This window comes from Chelon labrosus (genome assembly GCF_963514085.1).
Source record: "Chelon labrosus genome assembly, chromosome: 5".
Classification (NCBI taxonomy): domain Eukaryota; kingdom Metazoa; phylum Chordata; class Actinopteri; order Mugiliformes; family Mugilidae; genus Chelon; species Chelon labrosus.
This window is the reverse complement of record NC_140341.1, coordinates 24,913,870-24,940,433: the sequence shown is the minus strand read 5'-3', so window position 1 is coordinate 24,940,433 and position 26,564 is coordinate 24,913,870. Positions and strand designations below refer to the sequence as shown.

The window sequence follows — 26,564 nt, the reverse complement described above, 5'->3', positions numbered from 1 at the left end:
GTTGTATCTCTTTGTCATGTTACACAAACTGCTCTCGTTTCAGTCCCAGAAATTCCAGTGCATTTCCAGCAAGCAATTTATCCTGCAACGCAAAATGTCAGTATTAAATACTGGCATAGATAATGTTTGGAATAGCATCTAACATTGTGTCAGACAAGTTGTCTTTGTACAGTCTATTTAAGAGTGCGCTATTTGCTTTGGTTAAATGATGGAGAAGATGATATGTTTACCTTTAATGTGTCATCGAACTCATCCATTGACTCTATGAGTGATCCAGGCTGCAGCTCACCGAGCGGGAATGGATAATCTGTTCCCAGCATCACTTTGTCCTAGGGGACGAATACACTGATGTGAACATACATAAGCACATCAACACTATTTCTGTCAAAGTAGGTGAAAGCAGGAATAATCCCAGTCACTAACATAACCATTCAAAGCATAAATGATCAGAATAGCTCTGTGCCACTTGAATGAAGATGGATAAAGTTTTTGAATCCAAGCCAAGATTAAAGTGTTTTTTTTTACAGAAATAACAGCTCAAGTGTTACTTTCACCCACACACTCAACACTGGCAATACTCCCTCTGCGTTCTCCTGAATGCATACACCCTCTCTAACCCCACAGCAAGACATGACCTGTGCATTGAATGAATGATGAATACAAGCTCACTTTTCCGATAACATCAACGAGGAGCCTCAGGGAGATTGGATCGTGAACCAGGGAGTCGGTGTAGAAAGACCCGAGGTATTTCCGTGGACTTATCCTGTTGTCAACTGCACACAGGTCAGGGCGGACCGCGTGGCCATGTTCAATTCTGCCAACGGTGAATGGGAAAGAGCCACCTGCATCCGCATGGACAGAGGCATTAAAAGTCAAGCACCAACACCCAGTTGCTTGTTTCATTTTAAATTAAACATGAAGTAAGAACAATATGACCTTGATGCCCATGTACTTATATTCTTCTGATCTGACATTGATCTTGTAAGAAATTATGGGTAAAAGCTTTCTCTTTACCTCCATGAGCAAAGCAGACTTTCAGTTTGGGAAATCTCTCAAAGATGCCTCCAAATATCATCGAGCAAATAGCCATGGTTGTCTCTGACGGCATGCCTTTGAGAAGGAACAACAACATAATATTTCTTTTCGCTTTGTACTTGAATTGTAAGGCAATATAGGTGGGTTAAGCAGCACTTTGTCACCATTGGCCATAATTACTTTGTATGCGGTGTGTAAACTAAAATGGGTCAAACACAATAATATGACAGCTTCATTAATTATTTTAGAAATTTGCAGATATGATATTAAGTGCTGTGATCTGTGGTTTGGTATTAAACATGCCATTAACCACATATGATTTCACCAGAAATTTGTTTTTATTTTCTATCGATTACTCCAGGTGTGATATTAAATATCTCCTGTTACTACTCCAAATCCCTCACCCACCAGCCAGGGCAGCCAATACTTAGCCATCCTCCCATCTGTCTGCATGTCCCAAGGGTGGACAAATATGGAGCAGCCCAGCTCCTCTGCCGCCTGTGTGGAACAGACATGCTGCAAGATCAGTATTTCCCAGTGAATGAGTAATTGGCCAGTATAATGCAGTGTGGTGTCGTGAAATTTCTGGAACCAATAAAGTGTACAGGAAAGTCACATTATCATATTTGCATGTACTGCCATTAGGCAATGTCTCACAGAATAGAAGGGGTAGAGCTCTGAGGCGTTGAGGTCCCAGTTGTTGATATGAGACCCAATCTGCACCCCAGGGAATCCCAGCTCCTTCACACAGCGCCTCATCTCCAGCACGGCCAGGTCAGGGGCCTGCATGGGCAGCGTGCCTAAACCCACAAACCTCTTGGGGTGGCTGCGCACTGTCTGGGCCAAATTGTCATTTAAAAGGACACAGAGATCCAGTGTGTCATGAGGCTTTGCCTGTAATTCAAAAAGCAGATTAAAACAGACTGTACCTGTAAAAAAGGAAATGTTTTTGGTCATATTGATTGGTCTTGTACGTTTGAGTTGAAGAAGATGGTTAAGTAGCTTCGTAAACGAGAACATAATTTCCTATGGTACTGCACAATTTGCTCCTTGTTTAGTAGTAGTGGGTAGATGGAGCTCACAGTTTTCTGGGGCACGGTAAACTATTGTGTGGTTTTAGGTTTTTAATACACATAAATTAAGCATAATAGCCACAATAATTTTTTTTTCTTCTTTTTATTAAATTTGCTATGATGTAGTTTGTACTTACCCAATAACTAAACATCACAGGAACAGTTGATAGAGCCTGGACGGTGACACCTGAAGGTCGTAAACGCAAACATTGTTTTTAGGCCTCAGTAAGATGAAACACTAACTACTGTTAGTGACATTCACGTACCGTGCTGATCCATATCCTGTATGCGAGCATTTGCATCCCAGCAGTTTTCTTGTATCACCCGGAACAGCTTCCCATCCTTCATCATATTTGCTTCACCCTGGAACACAAGATTAACCCCACCCATAGCCTTACTTTGAAACGACTATTCAATGTTCTCGGTCTCTTCTCTTCTTTTCCCTGGCCGATTTGTTGCTCTTATTTTTGGTAACCTACATGGTTTTCAGGCTCATGAGATGATGTGACTTTTGGATTTAATAGCATTCCTGAGTATAACCACATGATGGCAGCAGACAGCTGATGGTTAATGACAATTCTCTTCACCTCTGTTACAAAGAGGCTTGGAGTTCTTTTACAGTAGAGATTGTTTTAGCATTGCCATCAAAACTCAGCTTGTGCTTGTATGCACAAGTGTGACATGTTCAACAGTTTGTTGAAAATGAAGCTAAATCAGTGTCTGGTGTGCATGGCTGCATTAGTTACACAGCAGCCAGCCTGCTCTGAGTTGGGCTGTGGTACCGCTGTGCTTGAAACAAATCACTGCGCTGATGCAGTAACATCGTGCTGAGTTCTGCAGCTGCTCACATAGCCAGGACCAGACTATGACAAGTCACAATTCAAGTTTGTAAGTGCTCCTCTAATAAAACAGTGACTCACCTTGCAGTGGTGGTGAAGCTGGACAAACCCATCATATCCATACCTCTGAAACACACACAAAACACTTCATGAATAATTCTGCAACTTTGAAATACAGCACACTTGAACACACAGACATGCATTAGACTGCATATCCATTTGGTATCACACATGAACCCTGCTGGAACAGCCTCTGTTGACTGTGTTATCCCATCTGTGAGTGTTCAGTCATCATCAGAGTTCAGGACTATCCACACAAACTCACTAAATAAATATAAGTGAATGTCCTTTGAGGCTGGTGAAGGTTCTGCATACAAATGAATCTGCAAATGATCTGCAAGAGCCATATAACCCATAAAGCCCCATTTCATATCCGTGCAGGCTGACTGTTTTGTGTACTTAGTTGGTGCCACTGAGAAGCTTCCACAGTTCAAAATGAACAGTGAGTTGCACACACCCATCTTTCTTTGCAATCTTCCTGTCAGGGAAAGACTACTTTAAATGAAGTGTATCCATGCCAGCTCACGAATGGAAGAGAGAGGACGTTTAATGTTAATAGTATAAGTTCTGAAGTTTTAAAGAGGAGCTGGGTGCTCTTTAAAAGTTCAGAACACATACCCACTTTTTTCACTTTAATACTTCATTATTTCCTCTCAGTTTTCATTACAGCTCCCTGTTCACGTGATTTTGAATTGATGTTTTTGGCATCCACTACTCCTTGGACCCTCTCTGTAACACGTAGTCAAGCACTGATTTAAGCTGGCAGCACTTTTTAAATAACTTTTGTGTATGCAATGATGCTTTTTGAGCCTAAAGTGGACTTCCAATTTTACTTGGTCAAAATCTGAAAGCTATTTATGCTTAATAATGGTGGTTTGCAGTATTATGATTATAAAACACACTTTTTTTGTACAGGAAAATTGAATCTTACATTAATTTTTTTAGAATACTCAGCTGCACAGTGAATACATTTGCACAGACATACAGTACAATATACATTACTTGTGGATAGAAAGAAAGAAGGAGGGATGCATAGAGATATTGTGGAAGTGTGACGACATCAGTCTGCAGACCATGTCTCCTGTGTTGCACTAAGAGATGGAAATCATTAGCTAAGGCCAGGCTTACACAGTGACAAAGACGTAAGAGCAGGAACAGATAAACCAAGGCCAGAGCCTATTGATTAAAGTTTAACCATCCATAGAGAACACAGATTTATGGAGTGAGCTGTTAAACTTCGTGCTGCCATGTCACTGGGAGAAGTCTGCACAATTAATGTTACTGCCATTTAATAGCTTTGTGTGACATAAGTGAAACAGATGAAGATGTGTGGTTGTTGTTTTTAAACCCACTGAACCACACAACACAATATTCTGGCTATATATTGTTAGGCTGAAGCTTTTTTTTTTACATTATCATTATTGTTATTAAAATAAAAAAAAAGATCCTTGATGAGATTGTGCCTGGCATTGCCTACCTGCTTTAAGTCGGGCCATTCCTTTGGTAAAATATGATTATGAATATCAATCTTCATCATTGGGATTACTCTCGGGAAAAACGTGGAGGTCTGCTGCCCACGACTACCTCTGGATAACTGTAGACAGGTTCACTCCCCGCCCCCCGGCCAGAAACCAATGACCGGCAGGTGAGTGTCTGCAGCCGGAACACACTTGTCATTTATTACCTAACCTATAAAGAAAGCAAAAAAGGCAGATCATTACTCTGTGCAAGGCGTTTAACGCCAATAGAACCATTAAAGTATTATTAGGTCTGCTTCAAACTAATAGGCTACCAGTACACATGCTCACAAATCAGATGTGTTTGCTGCATGAAATGCTGAGTCAGAGTTTTATAGTTTTGTTTGTAGGTGCATTATTTTGCAGAATGATACAGTCATATCATAATTGCAGCTGGCTTTCACTTTGCAGTTGATTCCTATATAGGCTGCACAGCTGAAAGCCACTGGCTAGAAATAAGAACATTTTAAATATTTTATTTATTTTATTTATAGCCTCACCTGCTGAAAGCCCTACCTGTCGGCGCCACCTGGTGGTTAATTAAGGTAACCTCATCTATCATGTCAGAACAAATATTTAAATTCAAATGCAGTATCAAAGTAAGTTAGGGTGTGGATTAGGCTTTGCTTAATATATGATCGCTTCCCGGAGATCTATTCGGATCTTGTTTTACTCAGAAACCAAACCCAAACTTAAAGGGAAAGTGTGAAATGCCTGGTTAATTCAGGGCAGATGTCAACGAGGATCGTATGCAGCGGCTCTGTATGGGAATTAGATGCTGAGTTATGAGAGGAGACGAGAAGGAGGAAGGGGAGGAGGAAAAAAAAAACTTGCTGGCACCGCCTGCCAGATTCACAGCGGATCTCAGCAATTTATCGCATCGTCGCATCTAACCCTAAACTGTCTCTAACTGGCTCAGTCGGACAGGGTATTTACACTGAGCCTGCGGGGTTGACTTCTTACAGAGGGAGTTGCTTCGCTACTGATGCTGGGAAGATAAATCCTTTATCTCCCATCTTCTCTTATCGCCATCTCTTCTCCTTCCCCCCCTGCGCAACTGAGTCGACACCGGTGGCATATTGGACGCGCTGGATGGCTGCTGGACTTAGCGAACCGGCGTGAATCTTTCTTTCATCATCCTCACCTTCCTCCGAGACTGAAAACAAAACGACCGCAGCAACAATGACAGACCAGGTGAACCAAGAGTCCTACCCTGTCCCAGACCCGACTGTTGTGGAGCCCTGCCCGGCCACGGTGCGGAACGGCCAGTGCGCCCCTGATGGCTTCACCAACCACCATCACCAGCAAGCCAGAACCCCCACCGAGCCTGAGTCCTTCACTATGGGCCAGGAGATGAAAATCACAGATAGTGTGGAAGGAGAAGGTAACTTAAAATATGTTAAAACATATATTTTAAAATGTATGGGGGGTGGGGTGCTGGAAAGATGGGATGGATATTTTTATCCTTGTGAGGTATTTTTAGTCTGCTTCCATCTGAATTATGCATGATAGTCATACATCAGCAAGATTCATATTGGAGTGAATGAAAAGTTGAGTTTAAAGCTTTGAAAATGCCTTTAGCCCACAAAGTTATTCATTCATTCGTTTCATGGCAGCCTACACTGACTCTGGGGACCAAGTTGCTTGCGGGAATTCAATTATTTCTTAAAACCTGCAACCAGAGGCACACAAGATCAGCCTGCTTTAAGACCAGATTCTGATACTAGTCACATGCATGTCTAACAACCCCTCAAGTGTGCATTTGAATGTTGTTAAGCATGTGTGCCTGTCTGTGTGCATTTTTTTTTCTACTAATCCCTTTCACTATCTAATATACATAAAACCTGTGAAGCAAAACATTCCATAGTGGATAAAAAGAGGACCCCAGTTACACCATTAATCCTAATCCTGTGGCTTAGTTTATAGGTATTACATTTTAAAACGTATTAAAGGTATTGTTTGACCACTAGATCTGATTTTAAGGGATAATTGGCATGTTAATTAAACCGTTTTGTTATCCATAGTCTGCTAATGATTCCAGTGTCTTGGATTAGCAGTAGGTATAAACTCATATGATTATTGTATTTAGTGTTTTGACTGACTATGGATTAGTTTGTAATGAATTTATCTGTAATCCTGCCTTCTCTCTGTAATTGCAAACTTTCTGCTTACAACCCTGATGATAACCCCAATGACGTTACTTGGTAAAGTTCCTCTAGAACTATAAATGTCGTAAGGTTTCATGAAGTTTCATGAAGTAAGGTTTCTCTTAAATCTGTTTTGTGTGTGTGTGTGTGTGTGTGTGTGTGTGTGTTGTATTTGGCGCCACCTATGGCGTGTCTGTGAATTTCATTCCCAGAGATCCAATCATCAGACAGTTAGCTCCGCCTACTGTCTCTAGCTGAAAGATTAGTGATGGATTTGGGACTTTTCACCTCTTATGATTTTATGCAGGAAAGTCTCCACAGATAAAGCTGTTACATAAAAAAAGTTTGATTTGGCCAGATCATATATACTTCACGAGAAACTCAAGTGCCAAACTCTGGGTCATGTCCTCATAGGGCCCGCCCACTGCAGAGTATGTTACGCACGCTAAGCACTGTGGGAGATGCGAGAGACGGACATTGACGGACGACGAGAGGCACTTGTCTGTACCCACGCACAATATGCCGATCTCTATTCAGGAAAGATTCGCGGTCACACTGCGCATATTAGCATCTGGGAGCTCACCGAGTGGCTGCTAGCATTTCCTCTTTTCCGCATTAACCATGCCCTCTTCCAATTTCTGACCAATCACAGAATAGTACCACACGAGAAAAAATTCTTCTCGGTTGATGTGTCGAGAACAAGCTGCGAGAACTCCCAAAGGAGGGCTCACTTTGTTAACTAATTTGGTGACAGATTATGAGTGAACACCTTTGAAATTTCCATTTTAATGTGGTTAAATTTATGGAGTAGTCATGGTTGAAAGAAACATTAACTCTGTTTAAAATGTACGGTAAAGTGTAATGTATTTATTTTTTGACCCATCCATCTACCCCAGCCTCCTCCCTATGCTAGTTAGTACCTTAGTGAACCAATAACTACATAACTACACAGTAAAGCGAAGCCAAATGTCCTGTATGTAAGGATGGACGGTTACTCTGATTTTTGAAGGGCGTTTTTGAAGCGTAATGTGGGTTACACTGGCCGTCGCCATCTTCTCTGTGCCTGATACCTCCTAACTCCCAAATATTTCAGAAATGATCAAAATGATCAAACAGGTGCAGCATGAGTGAAGCAGAGGTGGGAGAGTGACAGACAGCTACCAGCCAAAGACAGCACCCATCTGTCACTCAGAGTGGCTGCGCTGTAAATTATGCAGAACTTTAAGCCTTGAATAAAAATCCACCCCCGTACATTTGTCATGAATAAGGAAGTTAGCTATAGAGACCAGAGTCATTCTTTGTACCAGTCTGTAAACATGTTTGTTTTGGTTTCACTTTTCAGCGCTGGAGGTTGTAACTTGGTCTTTGTAAGCTTGGTGCACAATCAAGCTATGTGGTCATAAATTAGTGGAGTGGCCTTTAAATGTACTTTATCAAAGGTGTTACTTTTCTCATGATGTCAGGCGAGGCGGTGTAAAGAAAGGCATCATTACTTACAGAGATATTAAAGTCTATATGTGTGGTGAGGAGGGAAATTCATTTTAGATTTAAGCAACTAATATACTGTAGATGCCCAACAAAAGCAATGCTTAAATACCAGCACCCTACTCCATTCTTATGTAGTCTGATAACACGGCAGTTGGATTTCGTAATTGGATGGGTTTCAATCAACATGGATGTGCCATAAAACAAAGGCGTTCATCAATATTCATTCTTGTCTGTATGTGTGTTCTTGTGGATTTGAGAAATCACTGATGACATTTCTCAAGTCCACAAGAACACAAGTACTGTTCCAATACAAATTATGCATCTGACAAAGTACAGTCCAAATATTGGGATGGGCATTTACCTAAGTGAATTTCGTCAAATCGAACTTGTCAAGTCTGAACTACCAAGTATGCAAGTCTATATTTCACATACTTGTTGATAAATTCCATTCCCAAATTCAATTCCTGCTTAGATGACAGTTATCACTACGTTGCTGTTACTCTTCTGTCCATCACCGCATACAGCCAGCACAAGTGATTTGATTGGCCCGCCAGATCTATGCTGGGGCTTAATCAGCTCCCAACGGTGTGACTGAAATTTTGTGGAGCAGGAAGTCGGTCTGGCTTAAGTACTACCAGTACTCCCATTTCAGCACAATCTATTTCTCACATACACTGCCTCCTTTTCTTTGTCCTTCCCCCACTTTCTTCTGTATGTGATGACCCTGCTGATGTTGTTAGAAAATGTAATCAATCAAAAGCCACTATATCATTCTTGCTTAGGTATGAACCCATTGTGTGGGATAGTGATGTCAGATGGCTCTACAATAAGACTCATATTAAAGGTTTAGAGCTGGCTTTCCGATTATGCAAAAATGTAATTAATATATCTCATTCAGGTCACACTCCTCCCAGGAGTCTGATATTCACTCGTGTGTTTCATTCTAGTAGATGTGTACGGGAAGCTTGAAACCGGCCTTTTGATCTACATGCCTGATGTTCATTATTTTTCGGAAAAGAAAGGTGTGACAAAGACAAGTGTCAAGAGACAAACACACACCCACACACACTCACACAGAAACCTGAGTCACAGAGAGATGTATTAGGAGATGTTGACCACGTGCCTTGTGTCTGATCCCCTCGCAAGGGATCATGTGAGCAAAGTGATTTACCATGCTGCGGTCTCACTTCCCCCCTCTTCCACACACACACACGAAGACACATGCTGGCCAGCTGGTTTAGCTTTTAATGAAGTTTATGTCTTTTCATTAGTTCCTCCAAGTACGGGGGTTAAATAATATGATCATTTCTCGCCTGGAAACTAAATATCCAAGGAAAATCATCCTGGCTCCGTGCGCACTGACTGGCGTTATCACATCCAACTGACTTTCATATAAGAAATGTCTTGCATTCAGTACAAATATCAAATACAATATCCTATTGATTACTGTTGTTTGAAATAACACACGTTTTTCTTGCACATATTCTGAACTTGTCACGGCCAATGCCAAAAAATGACTACAAGCTGTTAGCCAACATTGCTTGCTTCTTAAGCAATATTTAACAGTTACCAGATAAAGAAGTGATTTTGTGTCTTGAACTTTGTCACTGTAACTTGTTGAGCTTTATGATTTTCACACTCACAAACATGTGAAAAAAAAATATGTTGCTGGCTACACAAACAAACACAAATTTGCACGAATGCCTCCCGGCACACATACACACTCACACAGACAAATGCATTCCCTAGCCCTTAACCTTAAGCATCTCAACTGTGCCTAATATTAACCCTCAAACTGTTCTGGGACCCAACCAAAAAGGAGGTTACATTGATTTTCCTTAAAACTAACTTTGACATAATCCTGACCTTAACCTAACCTCAGGACACAACTTCACCCAAGGGAGGAAGATCTCCACAGAGCGACTTTGTAAGTAGATTTGTGTCCGCACAAACTGAGTACACACACATTTGCCCAGTGTGACAGTTGACTTAATTTGCCTTGACCGAGGCCTTCCAGGGATGTTTTTGCTCACTTTATGCAAAAGACATGTGATTTCCCTGATTTCCTTTGATATTTTTTTTATCTTTAATGAAATCAGTTATGTGATTTGACATCACCTAAATGTCATGTGGTAAATGGGTCTGTCCCTTAAGCATGCTTCACAATGATAAAAAAGAGTACCTTCTTGCCAGTACTAACCATCTAAATGTTATAATGAGATCAGTAAGGGAGTAGTACAGTGACTGTATTAAATTACGGATGGAAAACGACTAAATATACACAATAAGGAAGGCATCAACTTGAAGCCCTCATACGAATTTTATGAGTCTTGCAGAAGCCTTGCAGCCAATTACCCAAACCAATTACAGTACATGCAGACTGGGTTCTTTTGCCTCATACACACTAGATAAACACACTCTTTATGAATATATGTAATATATTGTATATATGATAACCATTTTTACATCTTGGCAGATTACCTTCTTACAGATTGTACCAAATTTAAAACAAAACTAAAGTAAGTTCTAGCAGTGCGTTATTTGAAACATATTAATATTTGTAACTCCGAACCTCCTCAGTTAACCTTTCCTCGATGTGTTCCGTCTTGATTGATCCAAAACAATCGATTCAAAAATTGCAGAGATGGGGAAGCTGGAAATACTGAAGCGCAAGCGCGCTACTACCAGGCGGACCAATCACAGCTCTTGCAGTCTACGTCACTGCGACGCATAGTTATATTTCTGGGGAGGTGCACGTCAGCCTACAGCATTAGGGTCTGAGTAGGGTCTGGGCTGACACCATAGCAACGGCGTCAAATTGACACAGAAGCATAAACCTATGTCCACATAAAAGTGTGCTTGTAACAAGTACTGTCGCCACAAAAAACTGTTCAGCAAAAGGGTACTTTGAAAATACGAATGCGGAAATTGAGGGGAATTTAAGGGGAGTTTTCTTGACAAAATGAGTACTACTCAGGGCATATATATAATGGATTCTTCTGGCATTTTGTCAAATGTGAGAAATTAAAGTTTCCTCAGCTCAGCTTCTCACCTTGGAATATGGGAATTCTCAAATTAAGTTTCAAGTGAAAAGAAGAAGAAGACAACCCCTGCAGTCACATTATGGTTGAACTGCATTATGGATAGGGATTTTTCAGGAGCTCTGTCCATTCTGAGGTCTAAAAGTCAGAATATCCCAGCCTTTGCTGCTTTGATTTCTACCATAGGCCTTACAAAAACAATTAAGCTCTTCTTTAATCTTCTGATTTGGCATAGCTGAAAACATGATCAGTCATCAGTTGTCCTCTGTTAGTTGCAGTAAAAAGGCCTTTCCAAAATAACAGTCTTGTGACTTCATCAGCTCTCTCTCAGCAGTTGTTACTGAATAGTTTCTTCTTTCTGATGCACACACATCATGCTTATCGTTGCCATAACATTTTGGGGTGTGAAGGTTATGTCGTACTGATTTTAAATATGCTTTGTAGGTTTAGTGAACTCCAAATGTTCTGCAGCACCACATTTTGAATCAGACGTTTTAACTCAAGCTAACTCAAATATTGTAGTATTCAGGTTTAACAAAGTGCATTTTTATAAGAGGTGGTTTATTTTGTGGAAGTCTTTTCATGCTTTCTGTAACGATTTTCTTTTCACAAGAAATGACTTGAGATTTCCACAGTGTCCCACAGCAACAGAACCATTTCAGCTCCAACGTTGTCCCCTGGACAACCTCATTGAATTTGCTCAGTGTGGATTGTTGCAGTTCCTTGCAGCTGCTGTATCTGTACACCATGCATGTGCCAAATAACAAACTTTAAATGCTCTATTCAGTAGTAGTAGTAGAAATTCAGTAGTAACTGTATACACATACATGGTTACAGACCCACAACACTTTACAACTGTCATATTTATTTTAAATACAAAAGCTATGAGTACTGAACTGATGAACTGGACTCTGTATCTTAGTCATACACCGATCAGGCATAATATTATGACCACCTTCCTAATATAGTGTAGGTCTCCCTTGTGCCTAAAGCAGTTGTGACTCATCAGAGAATGGACATGGACCTTCTGAGGGTGTCCCGTGGTGTCTGGCAAGAGAATTTTGTTATTTGGGCCTTTGGGACCTATGGGTTGAGGGGAGGGGCCTCTGTGGATCAGGCTTGTTCCAGTGCATCCCATGGATACTTGATCAGTTTGGGATCTAGGGAATTTGGAGGCCAGGTCTGGGGATGGCTGCTGCCATTAAGGAGTGTCATTGCTATGGGGTGGGGGTGCCTGGTCTGGTCTAGGTGGGTGGTACATGTGCAAGCAACATCCACATGAATGCCAGGTCCAAAAGTTTTCCAGCAGAACATTTACTTCACCTTTCAGTGGTTTTAATGTTGTGGCTGATCATGTATTTAATCACACATATCACAGATAATTGTCATAATATACACTCACCAACTATTTCATTATGTATTCCAGCATCCTAATATAACAGTCCTTCACTAAATCCTCCTTCATGACTGATCTAATGTTTAGCTCATGGTGCTGTTAAGTGCAAAAGTGTTTCTGTTATTTAGCCTATCCCACTGACTTGCCACAATAATAGAAACACATGTTGGTTCAACACAATACGACACAATAGTACTTCAAAATGAAAACATAGTTGAATCAGCATCTCTCTCATTTGTTTTAAACAGACATCTGAATATCATAACCTTCATGGTCCCAAGATTCAGTGCGTGACTGCTATATTAGAATGTATTCTTTTTCACTTGTGTACCTAATGAAGTGGCCAGTGAGTGCATATACAGTATTTATAGTAATAGCATTTCATTACATCTATCAATTTTCTGGTTTTATATTGCCCATAAACTACAGCTAAATGGAATTCTTACTACAATCCAGTTAATGAGCTCAGAGCTGTATTCTAAACATTTGGCTCGGTAGGTTCCGATGTTTAATGAGAAATGTTTTCACTTTGTTAGTTTTCATTTTTGTTTGTGTGGCAACTATGACAGTCCCTTGGACAAATATCCGGATAGAATGACAACCAGCAGCATTAAAATCTCTTTTGGATGTGAAAGTTCAGGCTCATAAATAATGCATGAAGCTGCAGAGCCATGCTCAAGTTTCATGACAATGAAAATGCTTTGGGCGATTCAGAATGAAGGGCTGTTTAGTCTGTGGCTTCCGGCAAAGACATCTCACACAACAGCAGGGAGGTGAGCCATTAGGAAGCGCACGTGAACTGCAAGACTTGAGTTATTCTGCTTTACCACCATCTGTGTTTAGTCTGTTAGGATGGTTAATAAAGGCTCTGATGGTTTTTAAAAATACTTCTAAAACAATTTTCTTTAAATTATTTAAAGAATGCTTGGTTTAAGTACTTCACAAGTGCACATTTAATGTGTAGTGACTGAGGGTAGATTTGAATTATTATTTGGTAATTTTGTATTACTGTGAGGGATTACTCTATTGTGTCTGTGTACTTTGTTAGTGTTCATGGTGGAGGGATACGGGTGTACCGTGGCTCCTCTTGGAGTTGTGTTTAAGTCTGTGAAGGTCAGTAAAGAAAGTTAAACTTGAGAAGCTGTCCCTTTGCTATGCTTCACCCATGACCTGCTGTCTAATTTGCATTTTAACAAGGGTTTCCAGCCATTACACAGTGTTGTGTGTCTCTCCGTGTAAATCCACAATAACCCTTTGGAAGCGCTCACAGAGAATTCATTATGAATAACAACACAACTTTTCTGTGCATCCAGTTGTAAATGGATCATTTACACTGAGCCTCACACTCCTTTAGATCGGGGAAGTTTGAGAAAAGTTTCCAACAAGGTCAAATAGAGTAGAACACAATGAAAACATTGGTTTTCCCAGTAGAAATACCCCTTTGAACATGTGCCGTGAACAATAATCTAAATACACAACCCAGAAGAACGTGGAAATGTCCAAGAAGCTGTGTGCCTTGTGGTCATTGTAATATGTTTTTGTCTTTGTTTTTCATCAAGTTGTATATTGTTTCAGATGATGTTGTATTAGAGTAACCATTAGCCACATTAGCTTGTCTAGCGTATTGACCATTTTGTCATTGTAGTTGGGAACAAAGCACCCTCCAGTTTTGTGAAATTGATCCAGAATAGCATTACTTAAAATGTTGGTTTTTTTAGACTCGTGCTCTGTGGGAGTCCACAAGCTAATACCCTCCACCTATTTTTTTTTTTCAGCAAACTATTAATTATTCAAGAAGAGAGTTTAATTCCCTTTTTAGTGCAGTGATATCTCAAGTGACTGCTTATATCTTTGGCTGACTGATGTAATCACACAATAAACAAAGACAAAAAATTGGAATTGTTCTTGTAACACAGTTTATGTGTCTCACTGCAGGTCTCCTTGAGAGCAGCATGCGCCTGAAGCCCCATGAGGCTCAGAGCTACAGGAAGAAGGCACTCTGGGTCTCTTGGGTCTCCATCGTGGTCACGCTTATACTGGCTGTGGCAGCTTTCAGTAAGTATTTCAGATGCCCTTTTAAACATGCAGTATGTGTCAGTACCAAACCACAGTCAATGACTCTATTGGGATATTGCATTATTCAGTAGCGAGTAGACGGTGTGGCTGGTTATTTCTCACATCCCTGTTGACTAAGAGGAGAAGTTGTCATCAAAACGTCTGTTCTAGTTGTCATGGAGCAAACATGCAGCAGGTTTTACAAACCTTTCCCTTGTAACTTGGAGTTGGAAAAGATGCGGGAGGTTTGAGGTATTATTTGAGGTCAAAGGTTTCAAAGACCAAACTTAACTGAAGTGAAGACTCAACCACCAAATTATATATGCACACCTTCTGTTATTATGACCTTAGCCCAAACTACAGTTTGGGAAATCAGGAAGCACTCGGTGCAGCAATTATGTTGTGGAAAGGAAGCAATAATGTAACAATGTAACATCCTGTATTGTCAAAACTGCCAAAAAAATGCTAAAAAGGCAAAATAGGAAGAAAACAAGCAGAAACAAACAAGCAGAAATTGATCAAGACACAGATCTTTTGAACGGCAAGTTCTGGTTCAAAGCCCTGCCATATGGTTCTCTCAACAAGAACCAAGTTATCTGCATTTACTGTCAATGGGAACTGAGTTAATAACAGATCAAGCACACAGCTGAGAGTCAAGAGTCCTCTGCTCAGCAGAGAGCTTTCTGAGCAGCTGAGATGTTCATTAGAGTGATAAAAACCTGAAAAAATGACACAAGCGAATTTGTGTTAAATCGCATGTTAACTATGGAAATTAATTAAATGTCTCCATTTGAATCTATTGACAGCCCTAGTTTAGACACATTGTGTGTGTATTACACTCTATCCGACTGATTTTCAGTTATGAAAGTTTGGAAAGTTCAAACCACGCACATGTAATGTGTCACAAATTCAAAATTAAAATATTATGTCATGCATGACGACAAAGAACACATGCTTTTTACCCACGTTGACCTGAAGTTGGTCCACTGGTGGAAAAGTAAATGAATAAATCACGGTGATTTATTTCATAAGCGGAGCTTCAGTAACATCCATTTTATTCAGAACATTTGTTTGGCGCCTTTGATACATTGCATGTGCTAGTCAGCTGTTCTGTCAGTTGTATGCGAACAATACAAAGATACATTTATCAAAATATACTCTACATTACATCAGAAAATCTTCAAAGGAGTACTGAAGGCATGTTTCTTGTCCGAAATGAGTATGAAAACGACAGGAGATGCTGTGAAATTGTACATTTTTACTGTCAGGCGGAGGCTTTAACCACATGTGTTCACAAATAAACTGCATCCTCGCAGTGCCCTTCCACAATGTGGTGCTTTAGGCTTGTGCTTTGGATCACACTCATGTAGTTTCAGCTAGTTCACATAAGAACTCTCTGACGATTCGCTATCCACATTTAGCAATGGTTACCCTACAAAAATGGACTATAATTCCATACTTACACTACAATTTATTTTATGCTTTCAATACTGACACTCTAAAGGTAAATATTTAATACATAACACATCTGAAGATATGAGAAGGCTATTCCTCAGTCTAAAATACGTTTGTCAATATCCCATTAAATATTAAGGTAAGGAAGGAATCCCATTTTATTCATCATCAGAGCTTTAATCAGACTGATAGTGTTTTAGCTGGAAGTGTCCTTTCACAGGATTTCAAGACTCTCTGTTATTTAATCACATTTAACATTTCGTACTCTCTCAGACATATTCTGTACTTCAGTGATCCTTCGGACATTGTGAAGGTTTGTAGCAACAGTTTCATCACACAGTGTCTTGTCTTATGATGTACAGGATGTCCTGACAGGCATGGCGCTATTTGCAGTTCAAGGCGGTATGTTGCTTCGTCATACTGGCTAAGCATCAGTTTCAAGTCACGATGTGTACTAATCTACTCAAGCCCTTTGTCTTGTCCATGATGTGCTGATGAAGCACAAACTTGTTTTTTTACGTCAGGCAGTTTTTTGTTAGACCTTAGAAAGTACAAAGGAAATGAAGTTTAGTTTGACTGACCCTTTGTTGGCCTTCTGATTGGTGGCTGACCCACCAACCAGAAGACTTCTACCATGGTTGCTAACATACATGTTGTTAGACAAGCAAACTAAGGGGTAAACTCTTGTCAAAGCTGAATGAAACTAAAAGCAAGAACAGGAGGAATTAAGAACAGGAAACAATAGGAAAATAGTTAACAGTACTTGAAACACTGACAAATACCCAGAATGCAGTCCTAGAGTGATCTGAACTTGCACATTAACCATGCCTACAGTCTGTAAAATACCTACAGAGATAGAGATAGATAATACGTTTATTTAACATTGCTAGAAAAGAGATAGTCCCCAGAAATCATACCTCTGCCCAATTCACAAGAAAATAATCAGTGTTGAAGTACTAGCAAAGGAGGCTAAGAGGAAGGATATTAGAATGTTGTCATCACTTACAAAAACAGCAAATGAGACTTTGTTTTTAGCATTTAGCATTTATAGATTTGGCGGTGAATGTCACATCGCGTACATAATGAATATAGAAGATACTCAAACATCTTGTAAATGGTTCCAGAAACGCTGCTTTCAAAAGGTAATGTGGGGGCGAGACACCTAACTGTTAGCAACTAGCATTGGCATATACTGGAAAAATGACGAGTTCTCAGTTTTTATCTATGGTTATGTCCTCTGTTGAACCCACAATTTTCACGTTTTTGAAGAATTGTAATCATGAGATGTAATGCTTACTGAGTCTACACATTATCATTGGACCATCACATGGCTATGGTTTGTTTAACCTCGCAACAGTAACATAAGGGGGCAGGGCTTGACAAAGGGTCAAGGGTCAATTAGCTGAAAAAGTGTAAATTTCATAGCCTGGTGTTACCAGACTCAACTCATGTCAGAATATGAATCTGGTAACACACCACTGGGATTTCAGTATGGCGAAAATGTAGTTCTACATGCAACTGGATCGTCCCACAACCAGTCAGAGCCATTTTGTTATGAACTGTCCATCACCACATAAAGAACACCCAAACGATTTGATTAGATCGGAAGATATTTACCAGGGCATAATCAGTTCCCAATGGAGTTACTCCACATTATCTTTCCACCACCAAGTTTGTGGACTGGGTAGAGCTGGCTTCCAGAATAAACTCAACTTAACTTAAATACTTGGAGCAAGATGAGAAATCATGAAGAATAGAAACATTAGGCGCTCATACATCCTTCACACGTGAAACTGTTATATGAATGTCAACACAAATTATTGCAGCTCTCATTTGATGCACAACTTTTTGCTTGTGAATGGCCTTCTTGCCACCACTTTTTTTCTCTTCAAGTGAAGCCAGAAACAGAAAGAATGAAAAGAGGCCAGGGCAGAAAAAACGTAGAATGTTTCTCTGGGTGAACATTGTTCGACAGTGAGCGCAGAGAGCACGGAGACTCAAACAGAAGAACATGATGACCCATAAAAATATGAACGACTCAAACAGAGGGAGACGGAGAGAGCTTTTTGTCTACCGGAGACAAAAAGACAAGGACAACAGAAAGGAGGGAAGTGTGGAAGTGTAGACAAGCTCCTCTTCAGCAGTCATGACTGCAGCCTCTAGAGGACGAGTCAGGGCCACTGGGTTAGGAAATTAAAATACGAATGAGACACTTCCTTGTTGTGTTGCAACACAGCGTTGGGCAGAGGAAAGAAAGGCAGAGGGGCTGTTTGTTTGAAAAGTGGAAGACAGAGAGAGTGAGAGACAGATGGATATGGAGGAGTGAAGCTCTGAAAGGTGCAACGGCACCGAGGGGATGAGGCAGGACAGGGCAGGATGAGTGCTGGCAGGCAGCATCAGGGATTTAGTGTTGGTGATGGCTCAACTATAAAGAACACCGGCAAGCCTTCTCTCCTCCTGCTTGTGCCCTAGTTTATTTCACTCTCTCTTCCTGTCTCACCATCTTTTCAGCTCATATCTTTTTTCTCTACTTTATTTTTTTCACCCATTTTCTCACCATTTCTCTCCCTCCCCACCCCTCATATCACTCTGTTCTTTTCTCTGCTCTGTGTGTGCTTTTTATGAGTTTTCCTCATGTGGGCACATTTTAATTAAAAGGGTAAACGTCAGTCGTCTCTGTCTGCTCATATCTTTTATCCGGTTTCTGCCAACATATATATGTATGTATATATATATATGAATTCACTTTTTTCTCTCCCTCCAAGGAAATCTACAAAGATCCTCTGCCCTTCTGTGACCTTTAGCAGTATTTTAACATTTGGAAGGGATGAGGGTCAAAGCCAATTCTCTCCCGCTCCACTTTCTATTGTGTTGACTCTTGAAAGTGTCGGTCATGAATGGCTGCTCTGTGTTAGCCCGCGACCTTTCTCGAGAAGCTGTCTTTTGTGGCCGGCAATTCACCTGTGAAAGTGGTACAAGTCTGTAAGGCTTTATCAAACACATCAGTCTCAGACGGCGAGCAGAGACCACACTTCTGGAGGCAGGAGCGGGCATGTTACCGCGCCGCACAGCTGGCTTTAAGCTGCCCAGCAAAGTGTGAAGGGGTGATTGGTCGTGACTGACCAGTACGGCAGACCACGGGATGACATCGTGTTTCCTCGATGGGTTGGGATGACAAGGGTTTTGATAGCGACATTCATGGAATCAATTTACATTGAACTAGTTGATATGATCGCATCAATCCAACAGCATGGATACTGATTCTTTATTTTATATTTCAACTATAGAATGCATGTCCTTCCCCATAAAACACACTAGTGTTTTGGACATTTTTTTATTTATTTATTTTTTTTACTTGTGCTTGCAGATCAGTGAAACAGTGTGACTCACAGGCTCTGTGCCTGTGTGTCCTTGTGCAATTGGGGAAGAACAAGCCATGCAGTGAGGGCCGCACGTTGGGCCAATGCTGATGCTTCACTCAACATGATGTGAAGCATCGGGATTGTTAACTGTTCACTAAAGCTTGCACATTGATTTGGAACGCTGGTTTAACCAGTGACCACGACTGCAGACAGTTTTTTTAGTGCATGTGACCATCAGCCAGAGTATAAATGTCACAAATGATTATTAACTTATTTATTCTGCTTTCTTCAATGGGAATGGGAAAGTCAGATAAATTAAAATAGGTAAAACAGCACATTGTATTTCCCTCACTTTCTATATCAGTTTAGTCTTCTTGCACTGGAGCTCTTGCCAGGTATGTGGTCTCCTATACAAAGAATCGTACAATTTCTCTGGTGTTTTGTTTTTTCCAACCTTTCACTGTGTATTATTAGCAGTCCCAGCCCAAGGTGTGTAAGTAAGTGGGGGGTGTCTGCATTGTGTTTACATGATGCATTTGTATTGTGCTTGCTAAGCAGTCACAGGGAAACCTGTTCCATATTCAGAGTGGGGGAAGAACTGCACACCACCAACACGAATGATTTTCGGATTGCGTTACAGGAGTTGTAGGAGCAGGCTACAGGGCTGCAGACTAATAGGCTGCCACACGATCAATCAGCGCGGTCGCCAACAACCCTTTAATGCTGGAGCAGAAGGGAAGATTGTGCTCTGCTCGGGGTGAGCTGAAGAGGGAATGAGCACTGGAGTAGCGAGGGGAATGAAGCTGAGATGGAGAGGGAAAAAGAAAAGGAGAAGGAAAGACGAGGGAAATGGGAGGGAGTGGAAAAGATTTGGAAAACGGAGAAACAAGGAGTGCTGTGGAAGCAGGACAGAACTTAAAGAAGGAGTAAGAAAGTGATGACAAAAGGGCATAGAAAGAAATTAGTCTTCAACATTCAGTAGTTTCTGTCTTCTTGTTTGCTCTCTCGTTCCCTCTGGTCTCCGCAGTGGAGCTGTAATTACTGTGATTTAACCCAGATACATAAAGAAAAAGCCCAGCATAGTTATAAATAAATCATCATTTTGTGGGTACGTATTGGTGCCGCCACTTTGGAGCTGTAGACAGGAGTAACTGCAGGAAGTTAGCTCCGTGATAGAACTTTAACACAAAAACAGCACGTGGTGAGAGGGGCACAATTAAACCCTTGTTTGACTTGTAGACATACAGGCTGCTGTCACAGGCTCAACTCATCTCCATTCAGACTCAGTTAGGGACTTTAATGCAGAGTACATGGAGCCTTTACAGATATTTTAGCCAAGCAGCAGACTCTGGGGTCATTCAAGGTTAATTATCAATTTCGCTACGGTGGAGGTGTAATTTAGATTCAGATTTTTTAAGTAGTTTGTACCATGTTGCAGACTTTTTTCCTTGAGAGGAACACTTCCAATCGGATTTATCTACTGATTGGTATATATGCTTGCACTGAGTGATCAGATAAAAAAGTTTTTTTCATTATATGTGAATAGTGACTCTTCAGAGGCATGCTATGAAGTGTTTGCCAGGTAGTATCACGGAATTGTGTACAAATGGCATGTTCCTTGACAGCAGATGTAACATGTCCTGGCTAATATTTTAAGATTTTTGCAAGTTATTTTACATGACTAAAAGAGATGGTCAGGGTTAGGGCTAAAGACAGGGGTAGATGGTCCATCAGGATTAGCCTGCATAAAATAACACAGCAAAAACACAAAAAAGAACTTATACGTAGCACATGACTCATACACGTTACTGATATGATATCAGACTGAGGTTTTTCTGTCCACTAGCAGCACCGCCTGGGGCCCCTGTTTCTTATGCTCTCGTAAAGGAATGCATGTTCACAGTCGCAATATGCATAACAATGATTTTACACACTTCCATTTATCCAGAGGTCGTGATGTTACACTATAGAATGCAGGAATACACTGGCACACACAAACGTTTAATCCATTCACCATGCTTGTTAGACAAACCGCTTTTCCTCGAATAGCACGGAATGTAAACAGAAGCTCTGGGGCACTCTTAAGTAGCAGCCTTTAGTTGGTTATGGGGTGGAGGGAGAATTCACAGAGGAAAGTAAACATATCCTATAATGGTTGTTACTGGTGTATCGCTCTGATCATTAATATCCGTACCCTTACTTGCTTGAAAGAGACATGTTCACAAAGGGTAGACACATAGTAGGATCATCAGTTTCTGGAATTTTTTCAAAGGTAATATTTTTCCCTGGAAAAGCGCTTACAGTATACCAGCACGTCTGATCACAAGACCAAAGCCAACGATGAGAATGAATGAGCTCCACTGTTGCATATATATGTATATAAATCATCAGTGAGCTACACCAGTGTATCGTCCTACATAAACCACCTTTATTCTCAACAAACACAATGTGTATTAACCCGCAAATTAAAATAGTCCCCAACAAATGTGTTTGCAATCATTCCAGTGTCCAGCCATTTAAGAAAGTAACACCATCCTTATAAATACGTTGCTACCCGCCGTATCTCGGACATTCAGAGTGATGTGAACCATGAACCTCTAATAACGACAGACTGCCAGACAGGAAGGAACCTGTTTCGGATAGACATGCGTAACTATGACAGGCCACAGGATAATAATTCTTTATGTGTGATAAGATGCGGTTACATTATCCGCAGGACTTCGTCACGGTCATCTGAGATGTGTTTGGTGACTCTCACTGCTTCCAGTCTCTCATTTAAGAGACATAAGAGAATAACATAGCCGGGAGGAAGGTGCAAAAAGAAATGATAACTCACAGAAGGCAGAGTGTGCAGAACAGAGATGTTCAGTTGTACAGGATCTGTCTGGTACCTGCAGGCCATTCATCATATCTGGGCAGTCGCTGCAGAATCGCAGACATACCAGTATACATCTCTCTCCCCCCTCCTCCCCCTTCCCTTGCTCCACTTCTGCTTCTCTCTGCGCTTTACTCCCCCAGCCCCCCCATCTCCACCTACTTTCCCTCCGTTCTTCCTCTCCTCCCAGACCTCCTCCTTCATTAGCTTCCACTCACCATGTTCTATTTTCTTTCCTTTCTCCTTCCTACCTCCATGTAAACCCAACTTCACCCTCCACATCCACCCACCGTCTGCCTCGAGGTAGAAAACACAATTATTTATTCATTTGTTTTACCTTCACTCTCTATTGCCGTTTATTTTTACTGGTAAACACCGAGGTGCCATCAGAGGGGGAGTGCTAAGCTCTATGTGTCAGATTTACAAATATAAATAATTTGCTGCTTGTTATCTGCCTTAAGTCTTTTTAACAGTTCCTTTAGCTTTATTCATCCTAATCTCTGTACACACCGTTCCTCTATTAATTTGCTATTTCTTATTCCTCTGTGCACTGTTTCTGTTTGTATGCAGCTGTCCAGATGTGTGTTGTTTTTGTGATTACTGTCTGATTCTAATAATCAGATGAAACTCCATCCATCCTTAAGGTCATAGTGTGTGACTGCATTGTTTACCACAACCAGCAGCATATCCTGAAATGACCTGAAGCATTTCACTCAAATTTACAATCACATTACATATTATCCTTCTTCATGCAGATTATCGCATTCATTCATGCTGAGGTCAAGTTTTCTTTACCAGCCATCAATGGATGGTTTTTAATAGTTTAAGAAGAGTCATACAAGAGACCTGGCATTCATGTGGATGTTACTTAGACGTGAACCACCCACTTAGACCAAACCAGACACCCCCACCCCATAGCAGTGACACTCCCTGATGACAGCAGCCATCCCCAGCAGGATGCAGCCTGACACAGACACACACACACAAAAACGGTTTAGGAACAACTAAAAAAACATGTATTTCCCCTTGTCTCTTAATACGCCTGTGAATACGCCAACAACTGGGACGTTTATGTAAATGCACGAGTGTACTGTATTTGAAACAAAATGTGTGAGAGAGAGTGTATTTTTGTGTGTGTGTATGTAGTGAACCTTCTCCTTCAAATATCATCTATCTTAAAATGATTTATTTACTTACCTCAGCATTCTGGGTCCATTTTCATTCCTGCCTTTTCTGGCTCCTTTCATGGCACCACTTGTCCATTTAGCACCATTGATTCAGCCTCTGCTGGAGCTTTGTATTTCTGGGGGGGGCTTTGTGTTAGAAACAAGATCTCCATTACCTGCATGTTGACTTGACTAAAAATGGTACATTTGCCTGTGCTCATGTCTGCTGTTGCCAAGGATGTAAATGAACAGGAGTGGGCTATATGATTTGAATTTAAGAGGATAATGTGTTTGGCATAATGCATACTGCATACTTAGTTTTTACCAGAGTTTTTATTGAGTTCATGATAAAGCTTGAATATTGTTGCATAGGTTTTATTTATTTGCAACGGGAACAGCATGAGCCAGAGTGCCTTGTTGCCAGGTTGTTTGTCCATTCCATTCCCAGCAACACGATACATTAAGTATGCCTTGGAGTTAAGTAAATTCTTCAGATTTAGTACTGTAAAGTTGAATTTGTTCACATTAAAATGTCTCTGAATGGTTGTTGGACTATCCAACAGCGTGCAGAGGTATTTTTTTCCGTATCGGTTGAAACACGCTTCTTAATGAAATGCAAATGCCGTAAAACCAGACTCATATTCAGATAATAATTTAATCTGACTATGTCAGGCTGGAAATGTTCAGTTGAATTCAAAAATAAATTTTAAATGATTAAAATCGTGTGGTAAAAAAATCAAAGGTCACAAAGTACACTTTGGTGGCCATAACTCAAGAATTCCTGTTAGTTATTTTTTTATGAAAATTGACTCGAATGTGAAAGAAAAAACATGAAGGGATGGCATTTGATATATAAAAGGTCATGGATTTCAGTGTGTCATTGTAATGTAACACTTATTATTATAAAACATGGATATAAATTGCCACTTGACTAGTTGCCTCATGATCCAATTTTGCACAGAGCCATTCCAAGGAGCTTTCTTTTGGTTGCTGTGTCTGAGCTCAGATGTAAAATGTCTCGAGCTTCCCATCCACTTTTCTCCCAGCTGCTGAAAGAGAAGCCAGTTATTACGTTAAAAGATATCTATTCAAACTGAATTGCTGTGATCAGATGACCTCGGCTCGGCACTGTGTAATTTTCTCCGAATGTCTACTTGTCAAACTTGAATTACGGACTTACAAATTACAAACATGGCAGGTCAAATCATAGATATTTCTCCCCACAGACAAGCCCTCTATACCTGCTCAGTGTTTAGAGACTACCCTTGATTGTGCAAGGATCTGCCCTCAAACAATAGGGAACAATGTAGAATAGCGAAGCTGGCAGAGGGTGCAGAGTTTTTACTGGAATGTTAATCTTGTTAAATGCTAAACATTTCATTCTTTGCTGTGTCTATGTATTGTGTGGTGAGGAGGATAATGCTGTCTTTTACGGCCCGTGATTCGATGGCATGTGCTGAAACTGTATTTACCATTTATTAGCAACTCAACAGCAACTGGTCTGTGTGCGGTTCACTGGCTTCGGTAGAATAGACCATGTAGTATCTTACTGTTGACAGAATGGGGACGAGGGTGCTTTGACTTCTCAGGGATAAAGTGGGGTCACTGAGGTGTTAGCTGCTCTGCGGTAGAGAGATCATGGAGATGCTACATTTAAAAGTCAGATTCTAATTGTGGAACTTCAAGATTTTGAGAGTCCAAGGACGCTTTCGTGCATAAACAGTTCCAGGTGGCACAAATAAAATCTGGTTCATTTGTGGAGTCTGTTTTATTTATTTATTCGGTGTAGGAATGATTTAGTGCTGTGTGGCACTATAGTGGGAAATGGTCTTACATTCATATAGTGTAAGATATATCATATAGTGTTGGTACTCAAAGAGTTATGCAGTCACAATGACACATGTACCCATTCACTCACACATGCCGACACACATTCACACTAGGGATTCAGAGTCTTGTTCAAGGAGACTTTGGCATGTGGCGTGTTCCGTGGATCAAACTGCTAACCCTCCGGTTCGTGATTGTATCAAAACAATCATCATACCCCAATCAACCATACCATTATGACCACTGACAGGAGAAGTAAATAACACTGACCATCTTGAAACTTTTGAACCTGGCATTCATGTGGAGACATGTACCACCCACCTAGACCAGAAAAGGCACCCCCACCCCATAGCAATGACACGATATTCTGTCTGTTGCCAGACACCACAGGACACCCTCAGAAGGCCAATGTCCATTCTCTGATGAGTCACAACGGTTTGAGGCACAAGGGAGACCTACACAATATTAGGAAGGTGGTCATAATGTTATGCCTGATTGGTGTACAATGCAGTGATACTGCATCATAATGGCATGGTACCGCGTTGTCACGAACGATAACAGATCCCCTGCTGTTCAATCTCTGAATCCTCTCTAAATGCGGCAGGGGCGTTGCCTTTAGTGTTCTCAGTTTCTCACAGCAGATGCTTCAGTCACATCTCCCCTCCCTCTCTTCAGCACCAAGAGGCCCCAGTGCGATTACGCACACGGGCACAAGCTCATGCATATATAGATCCTCACATGACAGCGAATGACGTAGGGTGAAGATACGAACAGATTTAATATAGCAGTTGAAATCAGAAGTATTGAAAACAATTCATCTTAAAACGCTACTGATCCACGTTTCAATTGTTTGTTAGTCTCAATCACTGGTGGCTGGAGTGTCCTCTGGATGTTTGCTTTTGTCTGTGGATGCATCTGTATGCACCACACTGTGTTCTGCAAGTCATTTATGAAATCTTTATAAGGCCGAGGCCATTATAAATCACAGTCCTCGTGTTCCCTCTCTAACTACAACACCCAGTTTTCTTCTTCTCTGTTAGGCTCTCCATCCATCGGCCAGGCCTGGTCCATCATTCATTTTATTGTTGGTCATTATGTACCCCCTATACTACAAAGCATACATGCATTCAAATTCAGAAACCTTAACAGCAATAGCTAGACGGATCTGTCAACATCATTCTCTGTGATCCTTCACTGAGTTCACATTTTAAATGGATTTTGCAGAGCT

General features: G+C 40.8%; 2 protein-coding genes across 2 annotated transcripts in view; one reads left to right on the top strand and one right to left on the bottom strand.

Annotated features, from left to right (window-relative positions):
• Positions 1–19: 19 nt before the first annotated feature.
• acmsd (aminocarboxymuconate semialdehyde decarboxylase) lies at positions 20–4,541 on the bottom strand (the record flags this gene model as incomplete). The annotated part of the gene is made up of 10 exons (XM_084544079.1): positions 20–82; positions 231–329; positions 670–842; positions 1,015–1,110; positions 1,440–1,533; positions 1,693–1,929; positions 2,246–2,295; positions 2,375–2,471; positions 3,029–3,073; positions 4,485–4,541. The coding sequence occupies 10 exons, from the start codon at positions 4,539–4,541 to the stop codon at positions 20–22; spliced, it is 1,011 nt and encodes a 336-aa protein (XP_084400205.1).
• A 1,085-nt stretch (positions 4,542–5,626) lies between these two features.
• The window catches only part of LOC311488443 (transmembrane protein 163a-like), a gene marked incomplete at its 3' end in the record, with an annotated part of 60,756 nt that continues 39,818 nt past the window's right edge, over positions 5,627–26,564 (top strand). Inside the window, exons 1-2 of the mRNA XM_084545154.1 lie at positions 5,627–5,908; positions 14,532–14,651. Coding sequence (XP_084401280.1) covers positions 5,707–5,908; positions 14,532–14,651 — 322 coding nt within the window. The 5' untranslated portion in view covers positions 5,627–5,706. The remainder of the gene's footprint in view (positions 5,909–14,531; positions 14,652–26,564) is intronic.